This window comes from Pelophylax lessonae, assembly GCF_965119305.1.
Source record: "Pelophylax lessonae genome assembly, chromosome: 2".
Classification (NCBI taxonomy): Eukaryota; Metazoa; Chordata; class Amphibia; order Anura; family Ranidae; genus Pelophylax; species Pelophylax lessonae.
Window position 1 is genome coordinate 80,792,133 of NC_138769.1, and position 26,711 is coordinate 80,818,843.

The 26,711-nt window shown below is 40.9% G+C and overlaps 1 protein-coding gene across 1 annotated transcript in view; it reads right to left on the minus strand.

Annotated features, from left to right (window-relative positions):
* TMPRSS15 (transmembrane serine protease 15) overlaps positions 1-26,711 on the minus strand; it is a gene marked incomplete at its 5' end in the record, with an annotated part of 640,117 nt that overhangs the window by 523,265 nt on the left and 90,141 nt on the right. Inside the window, 2 exon segments of the mRNA XM_082246136.1 lie at positions 2,189-2,274; positions 14,867-15,018. Of these exon segments, the coding sequence (XP_082102262.1) occupies positions 2,189-2,274; positions 14,867-15,018 (238 nt within the window).

Consider the following 26,711-nt stretch of genomic DNA (forward strand, 5'->3'; position numbering starts at 1 on the left):
CTGCTGTAGCACTGTAGATGACCTGGGATCCTCACTCCATGGCAATCCAGTCATTCACCATAAAAACATAAAATACTGCACATAGTGTGTAATGTAATTATGAGACACTTTTTAATACAAACGGTTAAAATTACCGAATTGCCCAGTGCGAGGTATTACAGCTGATCCATACAAAGTCCTCCATGCTGAACGGCGGGTGACGTCATCAACTCCTCCTCCCTCCGTACGCATTACGCCCCCAGGGGTTGCCTACAGTGAAGCATGGTAGTGGGAGTGTCATGGTCTGGGGCTGCATGGGTGCTGCCAACACTGGGGAGCTACAGTTTATTGAGGGAACCATGAATGCCAACATGTACTGTGACATACTGAAGCAGAGCATGATCCCCTCCCTTCAGAGACTGGACCACAGGGCAGTATTCCAAACATAAAAACAACTCCAAACACATGTCCAAGATGACCACTGCCTTGCTAAAAAAGCTGAGGGTAAAGCTGATGAACTGGCGAAGTTCTAGACCGTCACCTAAACCCTATTGAGCACCTGTGGGGCATCCTCAAACCGAAGGTGGAGGAGCGCAAGGTCTCTAACATCCACCAGCTCCTCATGAAGGAGTGGAAGAAGACTCCAGTGGCAACCTTTGGTGAACTCCATGCCCAAGAGGGTTAAAGCAGTGCTGGAAAATAATGGTGGCCACACAAAATATTGACACTTTTGGCCAAATTTGGACATTCACTCAGGGGTGTATTCACTTTTGTTGCCAGCAGTTTAGACATTAATGGCTGTGTGTTGAGCTATTTTGAGGGGACAGCAAATTTACACTGTTATACAAGCTGTTCACTCACTACTTTACATTGTAATAAAGTGTAATCTCTTCAGTGTTGTCACAAGAAAAGATATATATATATATATATATATATATATATATATATATATATATATATATATATATATATATATATATATATACACATATACATATACATACACTTTTTTACCAAAAGTATTGGGACACCTACCTTTACACGCACATGAACTTTAATGGCAGTCCGTAGGGTTCAATATTGAGTTGGCCCACCCTTTGCAGCTATGACAGCTTCAACTCTTCTGGGAAGGTTGTCCACAAGGTTTAGAAGTGTGTCTGTAGGAATGTTTGACCATTCTTCTAGAAGCACATTTGTGAGGTCAGGCACTGCTGTTGGACAGAAGGCCTGGCTCGCAGTCTCCGCTCTAATTCACCGTGAAGGTGATGGTCAAACATTTCAGTAGATACACTCTGAAATCTTGTGGACAGCCGTCCTTGAAGAGTTGAAGCAGTTATAGCTGCAAAGGGTTGGCCAACTCAATATTGAACCCTACGGACTTAAGCCTAGTACACACGCAATGATTATCGGCCGACCGATCATCCGTCTTTTGTCCAGAGTGGTGTTTTTTTGGTTGGAATGTGCCTAGACTGCACACAAATTTTCTCGCCCGACAAAATTCTACTTCAGAAGTGATGTCATGTGTTGGTTTGCTTTCTTTGTGTTCTTTCTTCTCTGAGCATGCCCAGTCTTGCTCATTAGATATTTCCTTGTCGAAATCTGTACTGACTGCCCGAAAATCAGCCGTGTTTTGACGGCGGACAAAAATTTTATAGCCTGCACACCAGATTTTTTTCGGCCGAAAAGTCGGAGTCGGTTGTCGGAAGCATCATACTAACAAGCCGAAAATCGGCAGATCGGTCGTCGGACGAAAATTCCCTGCCGATTTTCAACGCGTGTGTACGAGGCTTAAGACTGGGATGCCATTAAAGTTCATGTGTGTGTAAAGGTAGCCTTCCCAATACTTCTGGTAATATAGTGTGTATGTATGTATATATATATAAACTGTATATATATTTTTATGGGGGGGGGGGGGTTCTAAGAAATTTTCGAGCAAAAAATGTAGATGTTTACATTATTGTGTGAAGTGTTAGAATTGGCCTAGAGCTGAAGTGCTTAAAACACGGTGAGCATATCACAATTGCTTTAAAAGTCTATAGTCAATCATATTAAATGAATCAGTATTTACTAGAACACATAGAATCCAGAGGCTAGAGGACCTAAATGCCATAGACTTCATATTCTTCAAGGAACATAAAGAAGTACATTTGTCTTTGTGTCATACCTACTGCATTAATTAAATAAAGAATAAATGTTTTTATTTTTACTAACCTGCTGTTGTAGTTCTGCTACTAAGTGTGGATAGTCTTGGGGTGGTTAGACTTGCAGGACTTGCTGTGGTAATAATCTGTGCATCTACAAAAGAACAAATTAAATAGATTAGAGACATGTTATTTTGCTAAACATGGTTCTCTTGCAGATAAGTAAATTTCTACAATTTCTGGTTTTATGTAGCTGTACTATACTTCGACGCCCTCTGTAGAAGTCTGTTGATGACGAAACGCGTCATGGCGTGGTCACGCAGTCACCCTGGCAACCAGACGCTGAGCGGCTGCTTCAAGCAGCTGTGTGATCTTCTGGATGCTGACAAGCGAAGGAGCGGTGAGATCCTGACAGCTGGTGTCTGTTGTTGCATATCAATGTGTTGATTTGCTGTGCTATCTATAATTTTATGTGAATGCATTTTAAGGGGAAGGGGGGTGATTGAATAAAGTCTTGAAATACTACCCTATGAGCCCTCCTTCTTCCCTGCATATGCTCTTCCTTATTACCTTCTGGAGCTGTGTACCGCGGTATTATGCGGTGGATCCTCACACCCCTTATGAGCTTGAATGTGGGCTGGCTGTTACATACTATTGGGAGGTGATTTGTGGATCGGCACTGAGCTTTGGATCTTCTCGAGCAGAGTATGGAATGTTTTTTTAAAGGCACAGTACCTGATATTAGCTGGTGAGTGAGCATTACCTAAGGTGGGGTCAAGTGGTGCGGTGAAGGCGCATGGTGTTCAAATACACTTTGTGGTGATTGGCCATCCTATCTTTGGATTTATGCTTCTCGTTTGACTGTGGACTCACCAGTGTATACCTCTCCATAGGAGGTTATTTGCTATTTAGCGCTGCTTATGTGTTTGACTCTTACAGGGTTTTTATAGGAGGAGTTACACACATCTTTTGTTCATAGCTGTACTATACTTATGTTATTTTGGACCACAGCGTCCTTGTAGTGAAGATTTAACTTTAAGTTTAACTTGCTTATATTTGGTCTTATATTTGGTCTTCCCTGTTTCCTCCTTTTCTAATGGTATTTTTAAAAACCTTTCAATTTTTTTACATACCTTTTTCTTTTCCTGTAAGTGAAATAATCACCGGTTGTATGTTCTTCTCTATGCAATACAGGCAGATCATGGCTGTTGGGAGGAGCCAGCAGGGTGCTGCCCATAGCTTCCTGAAAACATCCCAGCACCCTGCGTCAGTACTCCCTTTAGATGCTCTTAGCACTGATGCAGAGCAGTGGGCTGGCTCTTCAAAGGAGCCATGCAAATATCAAAAGGTCTTGATGGGTGGATGTCAGTCTGGAGGAATGGGCATTTTCAGAGAGACTATATTTGTATACAGACTGCCGTAGTTAACCCCAGATGTGATGCTGGGCCTCCATGATTGGAAGAACCAAAATCCAATGAATAAATGGGGCAGATCAGAGACAGGTTGGGGAGGAAAGGGATAAATGTCACAATCGAAGAGCAGCAGCTGCGGTCATCCATTAACTCTCTGCTTGTCTCCATCAGACCAACAGTACTGTTCAAACCAAAAGGGTTTGCTAGAAAATTACTTAGAACCCCCAAACATTATAATTTTTTTTGATGGGCACTGATAGGCGGCACTGATGGGCACTGATGTGCTCTGATAGGTGGCACTGATGGGCACTGATAGGTGGCACTGATGGGCACTGATAGGCGGCACTGGTGGGCAATAATGGGCACTGGTAGGCGGCACTGATAGATGGCAATGATGGGCACTGGTGGGCAGCACTGATAGATGGCATGGGGTGCAGCACTGATGGGAAGGGTATCACTTTCAGGCTCCCTGAGCCCTGATTTCCATCCCTGGTGGCCATCCCTAGGGTCATGGGTGGCCATCCCTGGGGTCATGGGTGGGCATCCCTGTTGGTTCTAGTGGCACCCACCCAAGGGTCTGCATTGGTAATCAATGCTCTGATTACCAGCACAGACCCCCCCCCCCCCCCGTCAGGAGAGCTGCAGATCAGCTCTCCTCTACTCGTGCCTGTCAGGCACGAACTGAGGAAAGCCGATCAACGGCTCTTCATGTTTACTACATCAGTAGGCTCTTTACTGAGATCGGAGATGACAGAGTGACACACCGCATTACTGATCGCCGCTCTGCATGCCTCTGTCATCATATGATGTCTGGTCAGGATAATGTAACCACCTTCCCGCCGACAATTGCCTATAGGGCGGTCGGGAAGTAGTTAAAAAATGGCGCCAATGGTTTTCAAAGTAAAAAGTTATGTCATGTCATCGCTTCTGGGTTACTATTAAGAACAGCGAATCAAAGCCAATCCCAGCTTTGTATGGTTGCCCAGGCCAGTAGGTGGATATGCCGGTTGGGTGCTCAGATCTCCCGGTGGGACGGGAGAGTCTGAGAGAGACGCAGAAGGTTTCCTTCTGCTTGTAATAGCAATCGAGTGGCTTGTTTAGCCTCCAATTGCCATCATAAGAGAGCTGACTGCTGGCTCTAAAAAAACAATACTGGGGTGATGCCTGCTGCTGCAGGCATCTTCCAGGTATAACCACCAAAAGTCCAGCAATGTTGTACCTGTAGTGGTTGAAGTGTATAAAACCACTAATAGTGAACTTCTCTACCTTTTGGTCTGTATTTCTGTTTCTCACTTTGGATAGAGTAAGGGAGGGTTATGAAGAGTAACTTCAGTTTCATAAAAATATGGCAAATAAAAAAATGAATATTTCATATAAAATTGCAAGCCATGTTGTAATTTAGGGTTATTAACCACTTAAGCCCCGGAAGATTTTACCCCCTTAATGACCAGGCCCCATTTTGCGATTCGGCACTGCATGACTTAAACTGACAATTGCGCGGTCCTGTGACGCCATACCTAAACGAATTTGACGTCCTTTTTTCCCCCACAAACAGAGCTTTCTTTTGGTGGTATTTGATCACCTGTGCGATTTTTACTTTTTGCGCTATAAACAAAAAAAGAGCGTCAATTTTGCAAAAATAACAATATTTTTCAAATTTTTTTATATGAAATTCCCCCCCAAAAAATGTAAAAATCAACATTTTTTAACATTATAGGCCAATTTGTTTTCTGCTACATATTTTTGGTAAAAAAAAAAAAAAAAAACACAATAAGCGTATTTTGATTGCTTTGACCAAAAGTTATTGCGTTTACTAACTGAGGGAAACATTTTTGTCATTTTTGTTGTTTTTTTTTTAACGGGTAATGGCGGCGATCTGCGTTTTTTTTGCGGGACTGTGACATTTGGGCGGACAGATCGGACCCTTGACTGACATTTTTGACACTTTTGGGGGTACCAGTGACATTACTACAGTAATCAGTGCTATACATATGCACTGTTACTGTAAAAATTACACTGGCAGGGAAGGGGTTAACTTTATTAGTGATCCAGGGGTTAAGTGTGTCCCTAGGGGCATGCTTCTTACTGTAAAGGGGTGTGGCTAGTGATGTAACCACAGAGACATACTATCCTACATAGCAGGATCGTATGATCTCTGCAGTTACATCAGGGAGAATGACAGGCGGCTTTGTTTACATCAGCCGCCTGCCTTTCTCCCTCTCCTCCGGGAGATCGCGAGTGACCGGCGGACATCGGGTCCGCAGGTCACACGCGCGGACATCTTAGGAAACGAGCGGGGGCAGGAGCACGCCTCCAGCGGTACGCGCTCGCCGGCTAGAGGATCACAGGCTAGCAACGTAGTACTACGTCACTTTGCCTGTACAGGGCTGACCGCCGCAGTAAATGTACTTGTGGCGGTCGGCAAGTGGTTAAAGGAGATGTAATGGCAGACGTTTTTTTATTTTAATGCATTCTATGCATTATGATAAAAAAAACTTCTGTCTGCAGAAGCCCCCATCAGCCCCCTTAATGCTTACCTGAGCCCCATCTAGATCCAGCGATGTCCATGACTGTCTCAGCTGTCCGGTACTCCCCTCCTCATTGGCTAAGACAATTGGCTCCCACTGCTGTCAATCGAAGTCAGTTAGCCAATGAAAAGAGAGAGAGGCGGGGCCGAACCACAGGTTCATGCCTGAATAGATACACGGAGCTGTGACTTGGCTCTGGTGCCAGTATAGCAAGCTGCTTGCTGTGGGGGCATTTAAAGGGAGGGAGGAGCCAGGAGAGCTGAAGAGGGACCCGAGAAGAGGAGGATCTGGGCTGCTCTGTGCAAAACCACTCACAGAGGTGGTAAGTATACAGTAACATGTTTGGTATTGCTGGCTCGGCTGCGCGAATCACCGTACCTGTACAGCGTTCTGTGAGAGCATTCTTGGGGGCATGTGCGCGCCCCCCATTAGCCAGTGGGGAAACTGATTCAGGGGGGCGGCGGCTGCGATTACCGCCGAGCACATGTGATAGCTCCCCGTGGAGAGAGAACAGCGGACTGCTGATGTAAACACAGCAGACCGTTATTCTCACAGAAATCAGCACAGGTCTCTGTGTTGATTCCACAAGCCCCTCCTCCTCATAGTTAGAAAACACCCCCTAGGCATACAGATAACCCTTTGATCGCCCCTGAGTTAACCCCTTCACTGCCAGTGTCATTATTACAGTAACATTGCATAGTTTTAGAACTGATTACTGTAGTAATGTCATTGGTCTCCCCAAAAATGTAAAAAATGCCAGTAAGGGGTCCAATCTGTACGCCGCAATGTGGCAGCCCTGCTAAAAATCACTGTTCGCCACCATTACTAGTAAAAAGAAAAAAAAATTACATAAATCTTTCCCCTAGTTTGTAGAAACGATAACCTTTGTGCAAACCAATCAACATACACTTATTGGGATTTGTTTTACCAAAAATTTGTAGCAGAATACAAATTGGCCTAAAGTTATGAAAAAAATAGATTTTCACATTTTTTTTTTAAATTGGGAATGTTATATAGCAGAATGTTAAAAAATATTGTTTTTTCTTCAGAAATTTTTTTGTTTGTAGTGCAAAAAATAAAAATCGCACGGGTGATCAAATACCACCAAAAGAAAGCTCTATTTGTGGGAAAAATTAGGGTACAGCATCGCACAATCACGCAATTGTCCATTATAGTAATGCAGTGCCGAATCGCAAAAAATGGCCTGGTCATTAAGGGGGTAAAAAGAATGAAAGCAAAGAAAGAAGAACCAGCGCTATGGATAATATCCCAGAGACTTTGAATTTATCTAGGTTGCAGCCACCAACCAACCCCTAAAATTAGGGGCCAAAAGTCATATGGGGGGGGGGGGTAGTTGGAAACGGCGCTACCTTTAATATGCGTAATAAAAACAACCAGTGATCCAGACCATATGATAAAAATGTTCAAATAAAGTGCCAGTGTAAAGGTTGTGTACAAGAATAATCGTGTAGATAAAAGCGGTAAAATATATGGTCGGATGATTAAAAAATTACAAAGTGCTGGTGAATATATTTAATTAATGTGACAAGATAGGGTATGGGTATATTTACAATAAATAATAATTGATATAAGGTGAATATAGTGTCCACAAATGTGCTTGATCAAAATTATAAAATAGTGATGGTGATAGTGAGCTTCGGTTGCTAAGTCCCAACTTCCACTAGAGGTCGCACTTACCCCTCAGCATAGATATTAATACTGGCTGCAAAGGGTAGGTGAAGAGAAAATTCCCCAAATTTGGCACCAAACTATCCTTACGGACCGGTGGATCCCATCTGAGTAATAAGCAAAAAACCTCTCATAGCGTAGTATGTAGTCAGGAATTACAGAAGGGAGCAGCAATGACTCACACTTTAGTTGTAGTAGATCGATTCAGAAAGTGTATGCAGCACCGCGGGAGCTTCCGCGTTCCACACATGGCGAGCTACAGACCGGAAGTGACGTTCACGTATGGTTCCGCCCTACGCGTTTCGTCATTGGACATCTACGGGAACGGTAGATGTCCCACGGCGCTGCATACACTTTCTTTTTTATCATATGGTCTGGATCACTGGTTGTTTTTATTACGCATGTTAAAGGTAGCGCCGTTTCCAACTACCTCCCCCCCCTCCATATGATTAAGGGGGTAAAACCTTCTAGCCCAGAAGTGGTTAGATGTCATTTCCTTTTCAATTTTCAGCCACTGTAAATTTCTGTAAAATTCAATGCAATATAGTATGCAGCCTGGAGGCCTTCTGTACACTGCTGGTGTACAGAGCACCCTAGAAATATAATTTCCTGCTTGTGTGATTGGCTCACTGATTTTTCTGGAAGTCTGTACTAAGACACAGGTCGCATTCTAGGTTTCCTCTGCAATTAGAATGTCAGGTTTAATGAGATACTCCCTATGGAGTAAAATACTTCTACAGGAATGCAGGTTCTATAGCTTTTCTTTTTAAAACACTGAGAATGCACCAGGTTATTATAATGAACTAGGCCCTCCTATTTAGAATCAATCTGAAAAGGACATGGTGAAACAAACAGCAATTTCTTTAGAGCAACAAAGGGAAGGAATTTGCTTCAATGTTTGTTAAAATTCTTGCAATTTACATTGATCATCCAGAGGAGGGTTGTTGTTTTTTTCCCAACAAAAGTAGAGGTACTCTTTAAGAGCTGACTGTAGATCAAGTGTCAGATCAAGTGGTATTTTTTTTTTTTTTTTTGCATTTAGAGTCTTTAGAGGGATACATACAGTGTGTACTGAATAGATGTACTGCATATATTCTTTCTTTTGTCCTGACAATCAAATCCTTCACATCATTTTGTTATTTGATAATTAGCTTTATGTTACAAGGGTGGAAGGAGGAATTTTCTGAGTTGAAATGCATTGTGATAAAATGCTAGTTAATTTATACGCACGACATCAGAATCTTTTGTTGCTGTTACTGACCCATACCTTTTGTAAAATGTTACTTGAATTTCTGAGCAGTGAAGCAAAAAGCTATTATAATAACATGCACTGATTATCCATCATTTTTTTGACTAGTAACAGGTTAGGTGACACACATTGATTATCTTGTCACAATAGCATCTGAATATTGGTGGGATATATTAGGCAGAAAGTAAACCTGTTGTTCCCAAAGTTGATGTGTTGTAAGCATAAAAAAATGGACATCATAGTTTGTTATGTATGGGGCTGTGTAGCCACAGAACAGTCAGGGTGCCCATGCTGATCTGTGTCCACAGCCAAAAGTGCCTACAATGGGTACGTGAGCACCAGAACTGGACCACAGAGCAATGAAAGAAGGTGCCCTGGTCTGATGAATCATGTTTTATTTTACGTTTGTGTGCATCACTTACACACGGCACCAGGATGCAGTATGGGAAAAGGAAAAACCGGTGGAGGCAGTCTGATGCTTTGGGAACTGTTCTGCTGGGAAACCTTGGGTCCTGCCATACATGTGGAGGTTACTTTGACACCTACCACCTACCTAAACACTGTTGCTGACCAAGAACACCCCTTCATGGAAAGGGTATTCCCTGGTGGCATTGACCTCTTTCAGCAGGATATTGTGCGCTACCACACTGCAAAAACAGCCTAATAATGGTGTGAGGAACACAGCAATGAGTTGGAGGTGTTGACTTGGCCTCCACACTCTTCAGATTTCAGTTTAATTGAGCATCTGTGGAATGTGCTGGAAAAATATGTCTGATCCATAAGGCCCCGCCTCACAACTTACAGGACTTAAAGGATCTGCTACTATAGGACTGGTGCCATATATCATAGCATACCTTCATAAATCTAGTGGTGTTCATGTATCAATGGGTCAGGGCTGTTTTGGCAGCAAAAGGGTGACCTACTCAATATTAGGTGGGTGCAGGGACATGCGGTGAGGTCAGTGGCTAGTGATGCACTGGCTAGTATTAGAGCCAGGTACAACCCCACATTGTTTAGTGAATAAATCCCCCCATCACCATTTATTGAATAAACCCCCATCACCATTTAGTGAATAAACCCCCACATCACCATTCAGTGAATAATCCCCCACATCACCATTCAGTGAATAAATCCCCACATCACCATTCAGTGAATACATCCCCATATCACCATTCAGTGAATAAATCCCCACATCACCATTCAGTGAATAACCCCCCCCCCATCACCATTCAGTGAATAACCCCCCCCCCCATCACCATTCAGTGAATAAACCCCCACATCACCATTTAGCGAATAAAACCCACTTCACCATTTAGTGAATAACCCCCCACATCACCATTTAGCGAATAAAACCCACTTCACCATTCAGTGAATAAACCCCCCATCACCATTCAGTGAATAAACCCCACATCACCATTCAGTGAATAAACCCCATATCGCCATTCAGTGAATAAACCCCCACATCACAATTCAGTGAATAAACCCCCACATCACCATTCAGTGAATAAACCCCATATCGCCATTCAGTGAATAAACCCCCACATCACAATTCAGTGAATAAACCCCCACATCACCATTCAGTGAAAAAATCCCCCATCACCATTCAGTGAATAAACCCCCACATCACAATTCAGTGAATAAACCCCCTATCGCCATTCAGTGAATAAACCCCCACATCACAATTCAGTGAATAAACCCCCACATCACCATTCAGTGAATAAACCCCCCATCACCATTCAGTGAATAAATCCCCCATCACCATTCAGTGAATAAACCACCACAGCTTAGCCGAGCAATGTGAGATGAAAAGTTTCATCTTCATCTTCAGCCAAATGGCTTACACTTAATAATCCGCACGTCAGGACGCAGGCAGTCAATCAGATTTCCCCAGACAAATAAGCATCTGGTGAAAGGAATCTATTGGACAGCAGATTTCACTGCTGTCCAATAGATTTTTTTTCTGCATTCTGTACAGCCCTGTAAATGCTGAGATTTCACTGGTCAGATACAGAGCTATTACAGAATGCAGAAATAAAAAATAAAAATGACACTGTGCTCTATATAGCTACCAACAGTCCTGATTTTTTTTAAAACAAGTCCTTATTTTGGTTAACTTAGTAAATTATGAGAACCAATAAAAGTGAAATAGATAATCTATGTAATAAAAGAATAGAACCTGAACCATTCTCTGATGATATAGATTATATATAGCACCTTCATTAGTTCTCATAGTTTACTAATTTACCCAACATAGGGACTTGTCTTAGCAAATGTAAATGCCCTTGAACGTTCAAACGTTTTGCTGCGAACATTAGAGCGAGAGCAATAATTCTAGCACTAGACCTATCTTAAACTCTAGTCCGTAACTCTAAACATGTAACCTGTAACATTTTTTAAAGCGTCGCCTATAGAGATTTTTAAGTAGTGAAGTTTGGCGCCATTCCACAAGTGTGCGCAATTTTAAAGTACGATATGACATGTAAGATATCTATTTACTTGGCGTAATATCATCTTTCACATTATACAAAAAAAATCAGGCTAACTTTAGTGGGGTTTTTTTTCATAAAATATTTTTTTAAATGCATTTGAAAAATTGCTGCACATATAACGTGTGACATAAAAAGTTGCAACAACCACTATTTTATTCCCTAGGATGTCTGCAAAAAATAAATAAATAAATATATATATATATATATATATATATATATATATATATATATATATATATATATATATACATACAGTGGGTACGGAAAGTATTCAGACCCCCTTAAATTTTTCACTCTTTGTTATATTGCAGCCATTTGCTAAAATCATTTAGGTTCATTCTTCTTCCTCATGAATGTACACATAGCACCCCATACTGACAGAAAAACACAGAATTGTTGACATTGTTGCAGATTTATTAAAAAAGAAAAACTGAAATATCACATGGTCCTAAGTATTCAGACCCTTTGCTGTGACACTCATATATTTAACTCAGGTGCTTTCCATTTCTTCTGATCATCCTTGAGATGGTTCTACACCTTCATTTGAGTCCAGCTGTGTTTGATTATACTGATTGGACTTGATTAGGAAAGCCACACACCTGTCTATATAAGACCTTCCAGATCACAATGCATGCCAGAGCAAATGAGAATCATGAGGTCAAAGGAACTGCCTGAAGAGCTCAGAGACAGAATTGTGGCAAGGCACAGGTCTGGGCAAGGTTAGAAAAAGATTTCTGCTGCACTTAAGGTTCCTAAGAGCACAGTGGCCTCCATAATCCTCAAATGGAAGACGTTTGGGACGACCAGAACCCTTCCTAGAGCTGGCCGTCCGGCCAAACTGAGCTATCGGGGGAGAAGAGCCTTGGTGAGAGAGGTAAAGAAGAACCCAAAGATCACTGTGGCTGAGCTCCAGAGATGCAGTCAGGAGATGGGAGAAAGTTGTAGAAAGTCAACCATCACTGCAGCCCTCAACCAGTCGGGGCTTTATGGCAGAGTGGCCCGACGGAAGCCTCTCCTCAGTGTAAGACACATGAAAGCCCGCGTGGAGTTTGCTAAAAAAACACCTGAAGGACTCCAAGATGGTGGGAAATAAGATTCTCTGGTCTGATGAGACCAAAATAGAACTTTTTGGCCTTAATTCTAAGCGGTATGTGTGGAGAAAACCAGGCACTGCTCATCACCTGTCCAATACAGTCCCAACAGTGAAGCATGGTGGTGGCAGCATCATGCTGTGGGGGTGTTTTTCAGCTGCAGGGACAGGACGACTGGTTGCAATCGAGGGAAAGATGAATGCAGCCAAGTACAGGGATATCCTGGACAAAAACCTTCTCCAGAGTGCTCTGGACCTCAGACTGGGCCGAAGGTTTACCTTGCAACAAGACAATGACCCTAAGCACACAGCTAAAATAACAAAGGAGTGGCTTCACAACAACTCCGTGACTGTTCTTGAATGGCCCAGCCAGAGCCCTGACTTAAACCCAATTGAGCATCTCTGGAGAGACCTAAAAATGGCTGTCCACCAACGTTTACCATCCAACCTGACAGAACTGGAGAGGATCTGCAAGGAGGAATGGCAGAGGATCCCCAAATCCAGGTGTGAAAGACTTGTTGCATCTTTCCCAAAAAGACTCCTGGCTGTATTAGATCAAAAGGGGGCTTCTACTAAATACTGAGCAAAGGGTCTGAATACTTAGGACCATGTGATATTTCAGTTTTTCTTTTTTAATAAATCTGCAACAATGTCAACAATTCTGTGTTTTTCTGTCAGTATGGGGTGCTATGTGTACATTCATGAGGAAGAAGAATGAACCTAAATGATTTTAGCAAATGGCTGCAATATAACAAAGAGTGAAAAATTTAAGGGGGTCTGAATACTTTAATATATATAATGTTTGGGGGTTCTGAGTAATTTTCAAAAAAAGGATGATTTTTACATGTAGGAGAGAAGTGTCAGAATTGGCTTAACGGACAAAGAAGATGGCTTTATAGACAAATTACTGAAGTTTAAAGTTATAACTTCAAACCAGTAATTTCACAGTAAAGAGATAAATAATTATTTATTATGATTAAATAATAATTGAATTATTATAGGAATGGCTCATTACCACTCCCTGTTCTTCTTGGTCTGTATTGTATAGATGGGAAAGTTCCAGGCTTGCTCCACATGCGTGTGTTGCGGCAACATTTGGTAAAATTATCGTTTTACCAAATGTTACTGCAGCCCATGTTAAGGCACGACACTTTTGGCATTGCATTATACTGACATTGCAATGCACATATACAGCAGATGTCACTGTCCCTGTTCTATAGACCCCCACAATGCACATACTAGGCATTAGGGTGGGCTGCATTGCTGAAAATGGTGAAGATGAATTGTTTCATGTGTTGAGCCGCACTGCCAGCCAATTTAAAAAAAAGGTGGTTTTATAGTAACAATGCCATATAATATACCATATTTATCAGTGTACAACACACACTTTTTCCTCCTAAAAATGGAGGGCAAAACAGCAGTGCGTTTTATACGCCGACATATTAAAAAAAAAAAGACCAGGCAGCGCTGAGAGGCAGAGCGGTCACTGTCATAGGAAGTCCCGCCTCCTATGATAGACAGCACAGTGTTCCAATGCCAGGACATATCTATCATAGACACTGGGACTTCAAATAACAGCGGCCACTCATCCTCCCTTCTCTTTGGCCCAGCCTGCCCCCGCTCTGTACAACGAGACTGGCGAGGCAGCAATACTGGACATGGCGCTGGTGAGGCAGCAATACAGGACACTGCGCTGGCGAGGCTGCATTGCTTGACACTACGCTGGCAAGGATGCATTTACAGTATGTACACTGCACTGATGAGGCTGCATTCATGGGCACCGGTGAGGCTGCATTTGATTTTAAAAAAAGTTCTGATTTCAAAGCTGTTTATTTCAAATTTAAGCTTTTTTCCTAAAATTTACTTTCTAAAATTGAGGTGCCTGTTATACGCTGACAAATACGGTAATAGATGCCAACCCACCTCCGCTACAGTGGGATTTTATCAAAACTGGAGCACCCTGGAGCAGCTGTACATGACAACCAATTAGCATCTAGCTTCAGCTTGTTCAGTTAGGCTATAAAAATTTAAGATAGAAGTTGATTGGTTGCCATGCATGGAAGCTTCAGATTCTGGCTTCTCCAGTTTTGATACATTTTCCTCACTGTGTTGTGGTACATTGCTTTGCAAAAGATGCTGTAAGTGCAAATTTTTGTGTATTGAAGGGCACTACCATCATATTCAAAATATTTAGGTCTGTCCTAATGCAAAATGCCTCGCTTAATGAATAGGCCTGCACAAATGGGACAGACCTCAGTGATAGCCTGAAAGCAAACATATTGTGCTTACCTGTAATAATGACACTTTGGACATCTATTTCAAACCACTTTGTAAGATTAGAATAATTATTCTCAATCCCAGTTCTCAATTCTGTCTGAATCTTTTCTCTAGGTAAAATCCAAGCGAAGAGCGCATTGAAAATCACGATCACGCTTCCATTTCTAAGACAAACAATAAAAAGAAAGTCAATGAGGTTATTTCTTTTTTGAAGTGATCAGGAATTAGATAAGAATCTTCATGCTGTAGAATTGTTCCTACTTTAAGGGCAAGTACTGCAACAAGAATAATTACACTAACCGATCAGAAATTATGCAGGGAAATATAACATCGAATTATTGCCTTGTCTTGTAGTCTTGAGCTGCCTCCTTTAACTCTAGACTTTATTAATTTTCCTTATACAAAGAAAACCAGCAGTCACTGTGGCGGAGCAGAGCTTATTTTTAGAGACCGAGGGCATTTCTATTGGGAGGTAGCATTCTTAGGTCATGTGTACAGTATGTGGGCATTAATTTGCATTAAAATAGTTTTCTCATCATGCAAGTGAATTGGGATGCAAAAGTAGCTTTTAGCACCATAATGCAACTTTGAAGCAGGCCAGAAAAAGGTCAGAAGCAATTGTGAAAGAACTCTGTAAACATAGTTACATTTGTGCATTTTGGACCAATGTTTCTATGCATATACCATTCCTGATATATGCAAAGCATTCCCTCAATGGTGTCCATGCTGAACGGCTGAGCTCATACGTTCAGAATGCAGCAAGCCAGACACTTAGGGCCCTTTCACACAATCCGGTCCATCAGGCGGACTTTGTTTATCTCGGCGGGGGATCGATCCGCCGATTCCCCGCTGAGCAGGCGGATAGCAGCTGTGTCTCCGCACTGTGTGTGGAGACAGAGCTGTAAGGTCCCTGCTGTTCTCTATGGGGGAATCAGATGGGAACGGTCCGTCTCTCCGTTCTCATCTGATCCCATCCGATCCGATCTGCTGGACGGATGGAAAATAGGGTTTCCATCCATCCAATTTTGACGGATCGGATCGGATGTCAGCAGACATGTCTCTGCTGACGTCCGATGCCCCATAGAGATGCATTGGGCATCCATTCAGATCCGCCAAAAAAACTGACAGGCAGATCTGAATGGTCTGTCTGTGTAAAAGGGGCCTTAACCCGCATGGGAGCTGGAAGCAAGTGGAGATCACTGGAGTAGCTTTGTCTGCTTCAGTGATTTCCAGCTTCCATAGGAATCAGCCAGTTACTATGTATATAATATCCATACCTGAAATCCTTTTTTAAATGCACCTGAAATAAAGATTAATTTGCCAATCTGAACAGTTTGCAAAAGACTTGAGTGAAGCATAGGGACTGATATAATTAAATGCTATTTAAAAGATGCAAGATGAACGCCTGTCTTTGGCTATAACACTACATTAGGCTACATTTATATTGCTCCATTGCAAAAATGCAAACAAATAAAATACTGCTTCATTGCAAAAAAAATAAAAAATGCACCAAAAATGCAACTGTGGGTGTGTTTTTGATGCGGTTTCCTCTCATTTCAATGAGGAGTTTCGTGCACCAATAATGCAGCAAGCAGGATTTTACAAAACACAGTGGACCCACAACTGATCAGTGTGAAGAGTTCCATAGGATTTCATGGTCATGCATTTTTTTATTCTGATTGTTTTAACACAATAAAACAGATCACTGTGAAAGCAGCCTTACTAAATATGCAGCAAGTAAAGCCAGAATGAGCTCTTGATCAATTCCGTTTAGGTCTGTTACATAAAAGTATTGAAGTCATTGGATCAGCATAAAAGCCAAGCAAGGAGCATTTACAGAAAGAGTCTAGCCTACATAATACTCTTCTAACAATAGAGGTAATAGGAACTTTTCTGTTTACAATGCCTTGCGAAAGTATTCGGCCCCCTTGAACTTTGCAACCTTTTGCCACATTTCAGGCTTCAAACATAAAGATATAAAACCGTAATTTTTTGTGAAGAATCAACAACAAGTGGGACACAATCATGAAGTGGAACGAAATTTATTGGATATTTCAAACTTTTTTTAACAAATAAAAAACTGAAAAATTGGGCGTGCTAAATTATTCAGCCTCTTTACTTTCAGTGCAGCAAACTCTCTCCAGAAGTTCAGTGAGGATCTCTGAATGATCCAATGTTGACCTAAATGACTAATGATGATAAATAGAATCCACCTGTGTGTAATCAAGTCTCTGTATAAATGCACCTGCACTGTGATAGTCTCAGAGGTCCTTTTAAAGCGCAGAGAGCATCATGAAGAACAAGGAACACACCAGGCAGGTCCGAGATACTGTTGTGGAGAAGTTTAAAGCCAGATTTGGATACAAAAAGATTTCCCATGCTTTAAACATCCCAAGGAGCACTGTGCAAGCGATAATATTGAAATGGAAGGAGTATGAGACCACTGCAAATCTACGAAGACCTGGCAATCCCTCAAAAGTTTCAGCTCATACAAGGAGAAGACTGATCAGAGATGCAGCCAAGATGCCCATGATCACTCTGGATGAACTGCAGAGATCTACAGCTGAGGTGGGAGACTCTGTCCATAGGATTAGTCGTATACTGCACAAATCTGGCCTTTATGGAAGAGTGGCAAGAAGAAAGCCATTTATTAAAGATATCCATAAAAAGTGTCATTTAAAGTTTGCCACAAGCCAGCTGGGAGACACACCAAACATGTGGAAGAAGGTGCTCTGGCCAGATGAAACCAAAATCAAACTTTTTGGCAACAATGCAAAATGTTACGTTTGGCGTAAAAGCAACACAGCTCATCACCCTGAACACACCATCCCCACTGTCAAACATGATGGTGGCAGCATCATGGTTTGGGCCTGCTTTTCTTCAGCAGGGACAGGGAAGATGGTTAAAATTGATGGGAAGATGGATGGAGCCAAATACAGGGCCATTCTGGAAGAAAACCTGATGGAGTCTACAAAAGACCTGAGACTGGGACGGAGATTTGTCTTCCAACAAGACAATGATCCAAAACATAAAGCAAAATCTACAATGGAATGGTTCACAAATAAACATATCCAGGTGTTAGAATGGCCAAGTCAAAGTCCAGACCTGAATCCAATCGAGAATCTGTGGAAAGAACCGAAAACTGCTGTTCACAAACGCTCTCCATCCAACCTCACTGAGCTCGAGCTGTTTTGCAAGGAGGAATGGGCAAAAATTTCAGTCTCTCGATGTGAAAAACTGATAGAGACATACCCCAAGCAGTCGACTTACAGCTGTAATCGCAGCAAAAGGTGGCGCTACAAAGTATTAACTTAAGGGGGCTGAATAATTTTTCAGTTTTTTATTTGTTTAAAAAGTTTGAAATATCCAATAAATTTCGTTCCACTTCATGATTGTGTCCCACTTGTTGTTGATTCTTCACAAAAAATTACAGTTTTATATCTTTATGTTTGAAGCCTGAAATGTAGCAAAAGGTCGCAAAGTTCAAGGGGGCCGAATACTTTCGCAAGGCACTGTAGTTGTTTAAATTCCCTGTATATCTGAAAAATAATATGTATCTATTGGTGTCCCTTTTTAGCGATAAATTGCGTCCACAAATGTGAAAACATGAGGCCACCGCTTTGTATGTACAAAGCACAGTCAATAGGTTAATTATATAACAAAGGTACATTCAGCAAGGCATAAAATGATATAGATAGCTACCAGGTAATTGGTTACCATAATCCCGTCATAAATTGAAAGAGAAACCCCCTTAGGTTGTGGGACTTTAAGGGTAACAGTAAAGGCTCTCATAAGAGAAATTTTAACGTGAAGTTATTATAAAATTATTTATTTTGTAAAGTTGTGGTTGTAACAGACAATCATCATAAACTGTATATGTTTGAGTCATAGAATCAAAAAAGCATGAATGATACAATACAGTTGTAGGTACATAGCAGAGTCCAACGCGTTTCAAACTGTTTGTTTTAGTACATAAATCTTCCTCAGGGAGTCTGCATATGTTCCTGAAATACATGGTCAAATGTAAGTTCCAAGAAACAGAATATATCTAAACATTTTACAGTGAAAACTTTTTTATACATGTAAAAAATATATTATTAGCATCTGCGACCACATGTTGCCCTTAAAGAGGTCCTGGAAAGCCTCATGCTGGTCCAGGATACTCCTAGAGAGGAAACCTACTCCCAAAGATTGAAAAGGAAAAAAGGAAAAAAGGGGGGGGAAAAAAAGGGGGAAGAAGAGGAAGGGGGAAAAGACAAAAAGAAAAAGAGAAAAAAGAGGGAAAGGGGGGGAAAAAAAGAAAAAGAAAAAGAAAAAGAAAAGAAAAGGGGGAAGGATGAAAAGACCCCTTGTGTTAAAAGGACATACCTGCAAAACAGTAGAGCCCAAAAGAAGGTTCCCCTTCGGGGGGATTGGAACTCCCATGCGTTGAGAGCTAGAGTCAGGTATAAGGATTTATTTTGTATCTGAAACAGTGAGTATATTTACAACTGTCAGAGATCCAAGGTTAATGTAAGTATGTATATAAACATTATTACAGAGAATATTCATGTAAAATTCACCTGTTATGATGATTTTCATGTAGACATATAAAGAGGGGAAAAAAGAGAAAACGAAACCAGGAAAAATAGGGAAAAAAGGGGAAAAAAGCTAATTTTTCAGGAAAATATTATCTTCCGATGTATATATCTCTTGGATTTATTGAAGTGGGATCCTATCAGGGGAAAAGGAGATATATCTTTTCAGCTTTGGTAGATCAGGATAATGTATATATTATATTTAAGTAATATGATTAGAATAGCTCTTACCTCACTAATTTATTGGAGGGTGTGAGGTATCTCATCAGTTTCCAAGAGTTTTGGGGAGACCTATATCTTCCCAAAGGGAATATAAGTCCTTGCCTGAAAGGTATAGGACAAGGATAATATGCCTATATAGGTATACATTTTGCATATCTTATTATTAGTTAAAAGTAGGTATTCCACCTGAGACGATCATACCGTTCTGATTGAAGCCTGTCGTCACCGTATCCAATGAGGACAGCAACATATCATCCTATGAGATATAGGATGTGATCTAAGATTACTCGTCCTATGAATCCTGATAGTCACATAGAGAAAAAAATAAAAATAAGATAAAACCCTCTTGTAATAAGTTGCCTTCATAGTTAAGAAAAAAGTTTTTGGTTATATAGGTCTCCTCCAGAGTACTCACTGTTATGTATGGATATCGGCGCAATAGGCGTTCGGTGTTGCATCGGAGAGATAGCTCTCCGTTCTGGCTCTCGGCGTCCCCTTAAGTACCCAAGTGTCCAGAGTCTCGTGGTGATTCTCGCGGGAGTTTTGTAAGTAGTTACGTCATATCCGTCTTTTACCACCGGAAGTTCCCCGGACTGGCGGTGACATCACATCCGCCCAAATCAAAGGCTCCGACGTGTGTCATTTCCGCCTGAAATGCCCGGAGATTATTCCGCTGGACTGGCGGTGACGTCATATCCGCCCTTTTCTCTAATAGACTCCGCTAATATGTCCGCCTAAGTTGTAGCGGTATAGTCATGCGGTAGATACATAGAGGGGGGATAATTTTAATTAATTTTAATTTGTAATTGAAGGTGAAATAAACATTGTGGATGGAATAAATAATACCTATCTATATTGTATATGGAGACTACTAGTGGACACTTGTTTTAAAGAAAGGGGAAATCTGTAGAAGATAACGCCCCAGGCACGGGTGATGCGTATATCCCCTGGAAAAGATTGACCAGGGGTTTCAGGATGAGACATATGGAGCATAGCAACCAAATGTTAACGTCCCGGAAACGCTTGTTTCTCCAGATGTTTGATGGGCCTAATGGTGGTCCCCATAGGAGATGTCTCACCCGTGCCGGGCTCTCATTTGCAGGGGAGCCCCCCGAGGGGAAAAAGAAAAAAAGGGATGATATAAATGCCATGTTGGTGTCAATTACATGGACAGGGATACAAGTTGGCTGGTAGGCCTACACAATGGGAAGAAAGAAAGAGATAACAGAATCTAGAAAAGGGGGGGTTTTTTTTTTTTTTTTCAAAAAGAGGGAAAGGAAAAGCCTCTAGTGCACAGGAGAGGGGGGGCAGGGGGGGCAAAAATTCCCCAATCAGGGGATATTTGCACAGAGAAGACCCAAGACCGGTCTGTAGTTGTAAACCCACCCCCAGCATTGACCTGTGACAAAAGGAAAAAATGTTAGTCGCAGAATGCATCACATATTTATTTTGGACAATTTAAATGTATATCCAATTTAGGATATAATAGTATATTAGTAATGTTGATGATTTTGTGACCCACTTAGAGATCTGATATCTCATAAAATTTTTTTGTATCTTAGTACTATCACATAATCACGATGGGGGGAGGGGGGGGGGGGGGATGAGAGGGGGAGGGTTTTACAATGTCGTAATGGTCCTAGTTTGAATAAGGAGAAGGTATTTGAGATCTAAGTGAGAAATTTATCCACTTTTATATGAAGTGTGGAGTATATTTCCCAAAGGGAAAAAGGACATAGAGAGTAAGGACCCTCAGTCTGTCTTCCCCGAGGAAAATCCCTCTAGAAAAGGCCTATAGCTTTCCGCCTCATTTAGGCCAGGGGGGGTGGTTGCCGCAAGCCTAGCAATCCAGCGCATTTCCCGCTGGAGTAGCTGCTTGTTCCAATCACCCCCCCTGGCCGGTATATGTACCCTTTCAAGGGCATAAAAAGTTACCTTGGGGGTCCTGTATTTGTGCGTAATTGCCATATGCCTACCAAGTGGTAGATAAAGGTCTCCAATATTGAGACTCTGCATATGCTTATTGATGCGTTTTCCTAGTTCTTGCTTGGTCTTCCCGACATAGAAGGCCTTACATTCGCAACGCATCAAATACACGACCCCCTTAGTTTTACAATTTACAAAATGTCTGGGTTGAAAAATTTCACCATTGGGCAGTGTGGTTGTTTTGCATCTGACTATCACTTTGCATTGATCACATCTACCACAGGGGAATGTGCCTTTTTGTTGACATGGGTCCTCTCTATGGTGGCCTTTGTACTCGCTTTGTACTAGAGTATCTTTTATAGAGGTGGCTCTTCTGTATGTGATGGCTGGGGCTGGTGTCACTATATGTTGGAGGATAGGATCCTCCCTGAGTATAGCCCAATGTTTTTTTAGAATTCCATAGATATTCTCATGTTCAGTTGAATAATTTAAAATTATTCTTGGTGGATTCCTGGGGGGTATTTCTTCCTGTTTCTGAGGTTTGAACAGTAGGTCCTGTCTTTTTAAGATTTGTACTTTATTGTAATTTTTCCTGAGACATGATCTGGAATATCCCCTTTCTAAGAGTCTCTGTGTCAATTTATTTGCCTTTTCTTTGAAGTTTTTCTCAGAGGAACAATTTCTTTTAATTCTTAAATATTGTGAGTATGGAATAGATCTCTTAAGGGGTTGAGGATGAAAACTTTCTGCATGAAGCAGTGTATTGCCAGCTGTGGCTTTTCTGAATAAAGTGGTTGATAGTTGACCATCATCTTCTTTGATGATGGTAATATCAAGGAAGTCCACAGATTTAAAGTCATACTTCATAGTGAAAAATAAGTTCATATTATTCTCATTCAGTTTAGTAAGACACTCTTTAAGTAAATCCACCGGGCCATCCCATACCATGAAGATGTCGTCGATGTATCTCTGCCACAAAAGAAAGTGGCAAGAGTACATCGACAAGTCTTCATTGGTAATGATTTTATGCTCCCACTCCCCCAGGTACAGGTTCGCGTAGGATGGGGCACAGCAAGTCCCCATTGCTACTCCCTGTACCTGGAGGTAGTGGGAGCCTTGAAAAGAGAACACATTGTGTTCTAAGATAAATTTTAACAAATCCACAATAAATTTATTGTAGTTTGGTTCTTGTTGTCCCCTTTGTAGCAGAATATTTTTGATGGCCAAAAGGCCTTTGTCATGTGGTATAGAATTATAGAGGCATTCTGCATCTATGGTTACTAGAATAGCGTTCAACGGAATGGTAACATTTTCTATAATTTGAAGCATATGAATAGTGTCTTTAGTGTAGGATGTTAAACCAATTACATGGGGTTTGAGGTGGGCGTCCACAACACGGCTGGCAGTTTCTGTTATACTACCGTTACCCGATATTATGGGGCGGCCGGGTGGATCTCTCAAGTTTTTATGGACTTTAGGTAAACAGTAGAATGTGGGAGTACGTGGATGTGATATCCTCATGTACTCCCACATCTCTGTAGTAATGGTGCCAGTAGTTCTGGCATCATCAATGATAGCATAGTATTCTTTATTGAATTGTTGGACTATAGAGGCAGAAATTTTTTGATAACACGTTGTATTGTTTAGAAGTTTATAGCACATCTTCTCATAATCCCCATTGTTCATTAGAACAATGTTCCCCCCCTTATCACTTGGTTTTAAGGTGATGTTATTATCTTTTTGGAGGGTTTTAAGGGCTTTACGTTGGTTTGGGAGGAGGTTATCTATAGTAGGGTTGACGTTTAGTTTGTTGATATCTTTTGAGACTTGTCTCACAAACAAAGCTATTGTGGGATTTTGATTTAATTGAGGAAATTTTGGAGATTTTTTCTTGAATTTTTTAGTTGGAGCTGGATCCTTTTTTTGTGTTTGTATGGATTCCTCATCAGAAGAACTGCTGAGGTTTTCCCAAATTTCTTGGTCATCGTAACCACTCTCCTGTAACAAAATATTTAAATCCCTGAGGGCTCGATATTCTGCCGCTTTTAATTTGGAGTCAGGTCTCTGCATTTTATCCGCTTGTTTGAAAAATTTGCTTTTGAAAAAAATATCCCTTGCAAAAAGATTAATGTCTTTAATGACACTAAATTTATCTGTTTTCTGACTTGGGCAGAAAGATAATCCTAAATTAAGTAAATCCTCCTCCTCCTGGGTTAGAATATGAGAAGAGAGGTTTATAATGGTTAATCGATTTTGTCGGTTATCTTTACTGCAAAGGAGTCCATGCTGGCTTGTGTTTTGACTGCCAGTCGCGTGTGAGGCTTCCCTAAAAAAATCCCCTTATTTACCGTGCCTTGAGTTTTATTGCCTGTCGTCCCTTCAGGTTGTGATCCGCTAGGATCTTGGTTCTCGTTAGGGCCACTCATATTTTCACTAGTTATAGCGTCGTTATTTCTAGATTGTGATGTTTGTCCTCGTGGTGTGTTGGTTTTAGTCTTAGTTTTATCTTTGTTTTTTCTCATTTGTGGATAGTCCGCTCGAGGACGACCACGTGAGTTAGATTGAGAGGAATTAGAGGCAGATGAGTCAGAGGAATGATAATCACTCCTCTTGTATTCATTTCTGCGTCTTGTATTCCGTTGTCCTGAATTCCATTTATATGCTTTACCTTCATTAAAGGCTATCCGATCTCTCCAGTATTTTTTCTCCTTTCTTTGTAATATTATTCTGTTATAGTCCTCCAGGTAAGTTTTTAGTTTTACCTCTTGTTCTATATAAAGAGGAGATGTTTTTAAAGGAGTAAGTTGTTTATTAATAGTAGAAACCTCTGATTCTATATGTTTCAATTGTTTTAAATATTCCGTTTGGAGAAGAACCATTAAATTTCTTGAGCATTCATTAAGAATCCTCTCCCAATCTTGTTTCAATTCCTGCGAAATATTTTCCAACGTTGGGAAGATCTGAATCCTCAATCCTAGAGGATTCAGACCTTCCTTCACATATTTATCGAATGTTTTAATATGCCAGTGTAGCGCTGACTTTTTTTCTAAAAATCTTTTTAGAGTAGAAAATAGAGTGTAGATATCTGATTCTATTTGTTCCTTTTGTTGGAATTTGCTCTCAATACCTGACATTAACTCCTCCCATCCATCCCCCTGAAACCCTCCCATCTTGAAGATGCGGTATAGGGCAGGCTATATAGATAGCCTGATAGAGGGTATATAGGGGAAATCTATTATGGAAACTATTTCCCACCTTAGCCCTTTTAAAATGTAAGAAAACTAGTAAATTAATTAATCTCAAAAAAGTGGGTTACCAGGTAGTTATCTAAAAAGATGGGGGTAGGGTGTGTTATCCACCCGAAACGTAAAGTGTAAAATGATATAGATAGCTACCAGGTAATTGGTTACCATAATCCCGTCATAAATTGAAAGAGAAACCCCCTTAGGTTGTGGGACTTTAAGGGTAACAGTAAAGGCTCTCATAAGAGAAATTTTAACGTGAAGTTATTATAAAATTATTTATTTTGTAAAGTTGTGGTTGTAACAGACAATCATCATAAACTGTATATGTTTGAGTCATAGAATCAAAAAAGCATGAATGATACAATACAGTTGTAGGTACATAGCAGAGTCCAACGCGTTTCAAACTGTTTGTTTTAGTACATAAATCTTCCTCAGGGAGTCTGCATATGTTCCTGAAATACATGGTCAAATGTAAGTTCCAAGAAACAGAATATATCTAAACATTTTACAGTGAAAACTTTTTTATACATGTAAAAACATTGTTAACATTTGGTTGCTATACTCCATATGTCTCATCCTGAAACCCCTGGTCAATCTTTTCCAGGGGATATACGCATCACCCGTGCCTGGGGCGTTATCTTCTACAGATTTCCCCTTTCTTTAAAACAAGTGTCCACTAGTAGTCTCCATATACAATATAGATAGGTATTATTTATTCCATCCACAATGTTTATTTCACCTTCAATTACAAATTAAAATTAATTAAAATTATCCCCCCTCTATGTATCTACCGCATGACTATACCGCTACAACTTAGGCGGACATATTAGCGGAGTCTATTAGAGAAAAGGGCGGATATGACGTCACCGCCAGTCCAGCGGAATAATCTCCGGGCATTTCAGGCGGAAATGACACACGTCGGAGCCTTTGATTTGGGCGGATGTGATGTCACCGCCAGTCCGGGGAACTTCCGGTGGTAAAAGACGGATATGACGTAACTACTTACAAAACTCCCGCGAGAATCACCACGAGACTCTGGACACTTGGGTACTTAAGGGGACGCCGAGAGCCAGAACGGAGAGCTATCTCTCCGATGCAACACCGAACGCCTATTGCGCCGATATCCATACATAACAGTGAGTACTCTGGAGGAGACCTATATAACCAAAAACTTTTTTCTTAACTATGAAGGCAACTTATTACAAGAGGGTTTTATCTTATTTTTATTTTTTTCTCTATGTGACTATCAGGATTCATAGGACGAGTAATCTTAGATCACATCCTATATCTCATAGGATGATATGTTGCTGTCCTCATTGGATACGGTGACGACAGGCTTCAATCAGAACGGTATGATCGTCTCAGGTGGAATACCTACTTTTAACTAATAATAAGATATGCAAAATGTATACCTATATAGGCATATTATCCTTGTCCTATACCTTTCAGGCAAGGACTTATATTCCCTTTGGGAAGATATAGGTCTCCCCAAAACTCTTGGAAACTGATGAGATACCTCACACCCTCCAATAAATTAGTGAGGTAAGAGCTATTCTAATCATATTACTTAAATATAATATATACATTATCCTGATCTACCAAAGCTGAAAAGATATATCTCCTTTTCCCCTGATAGGATCCCACTTCAATAAATCCAAGAGATATATACATCGGAAGATAATATTTTCCTGAAAAATTAGCTTTTTTCCCCTTTTTTCCCTATTTTTCCTGGTTTCGTTTTCTCTTTTTTCCCCTCTTTATATGTCTACATGAAAATCATCATAACAGGTGAATTTTACATGAATATTCTCTGTAATAATGTTTATATACATACTTACATTAACCTTGGATCTCTGACAGTTGTAAATATACTCACTGTTTCAGATA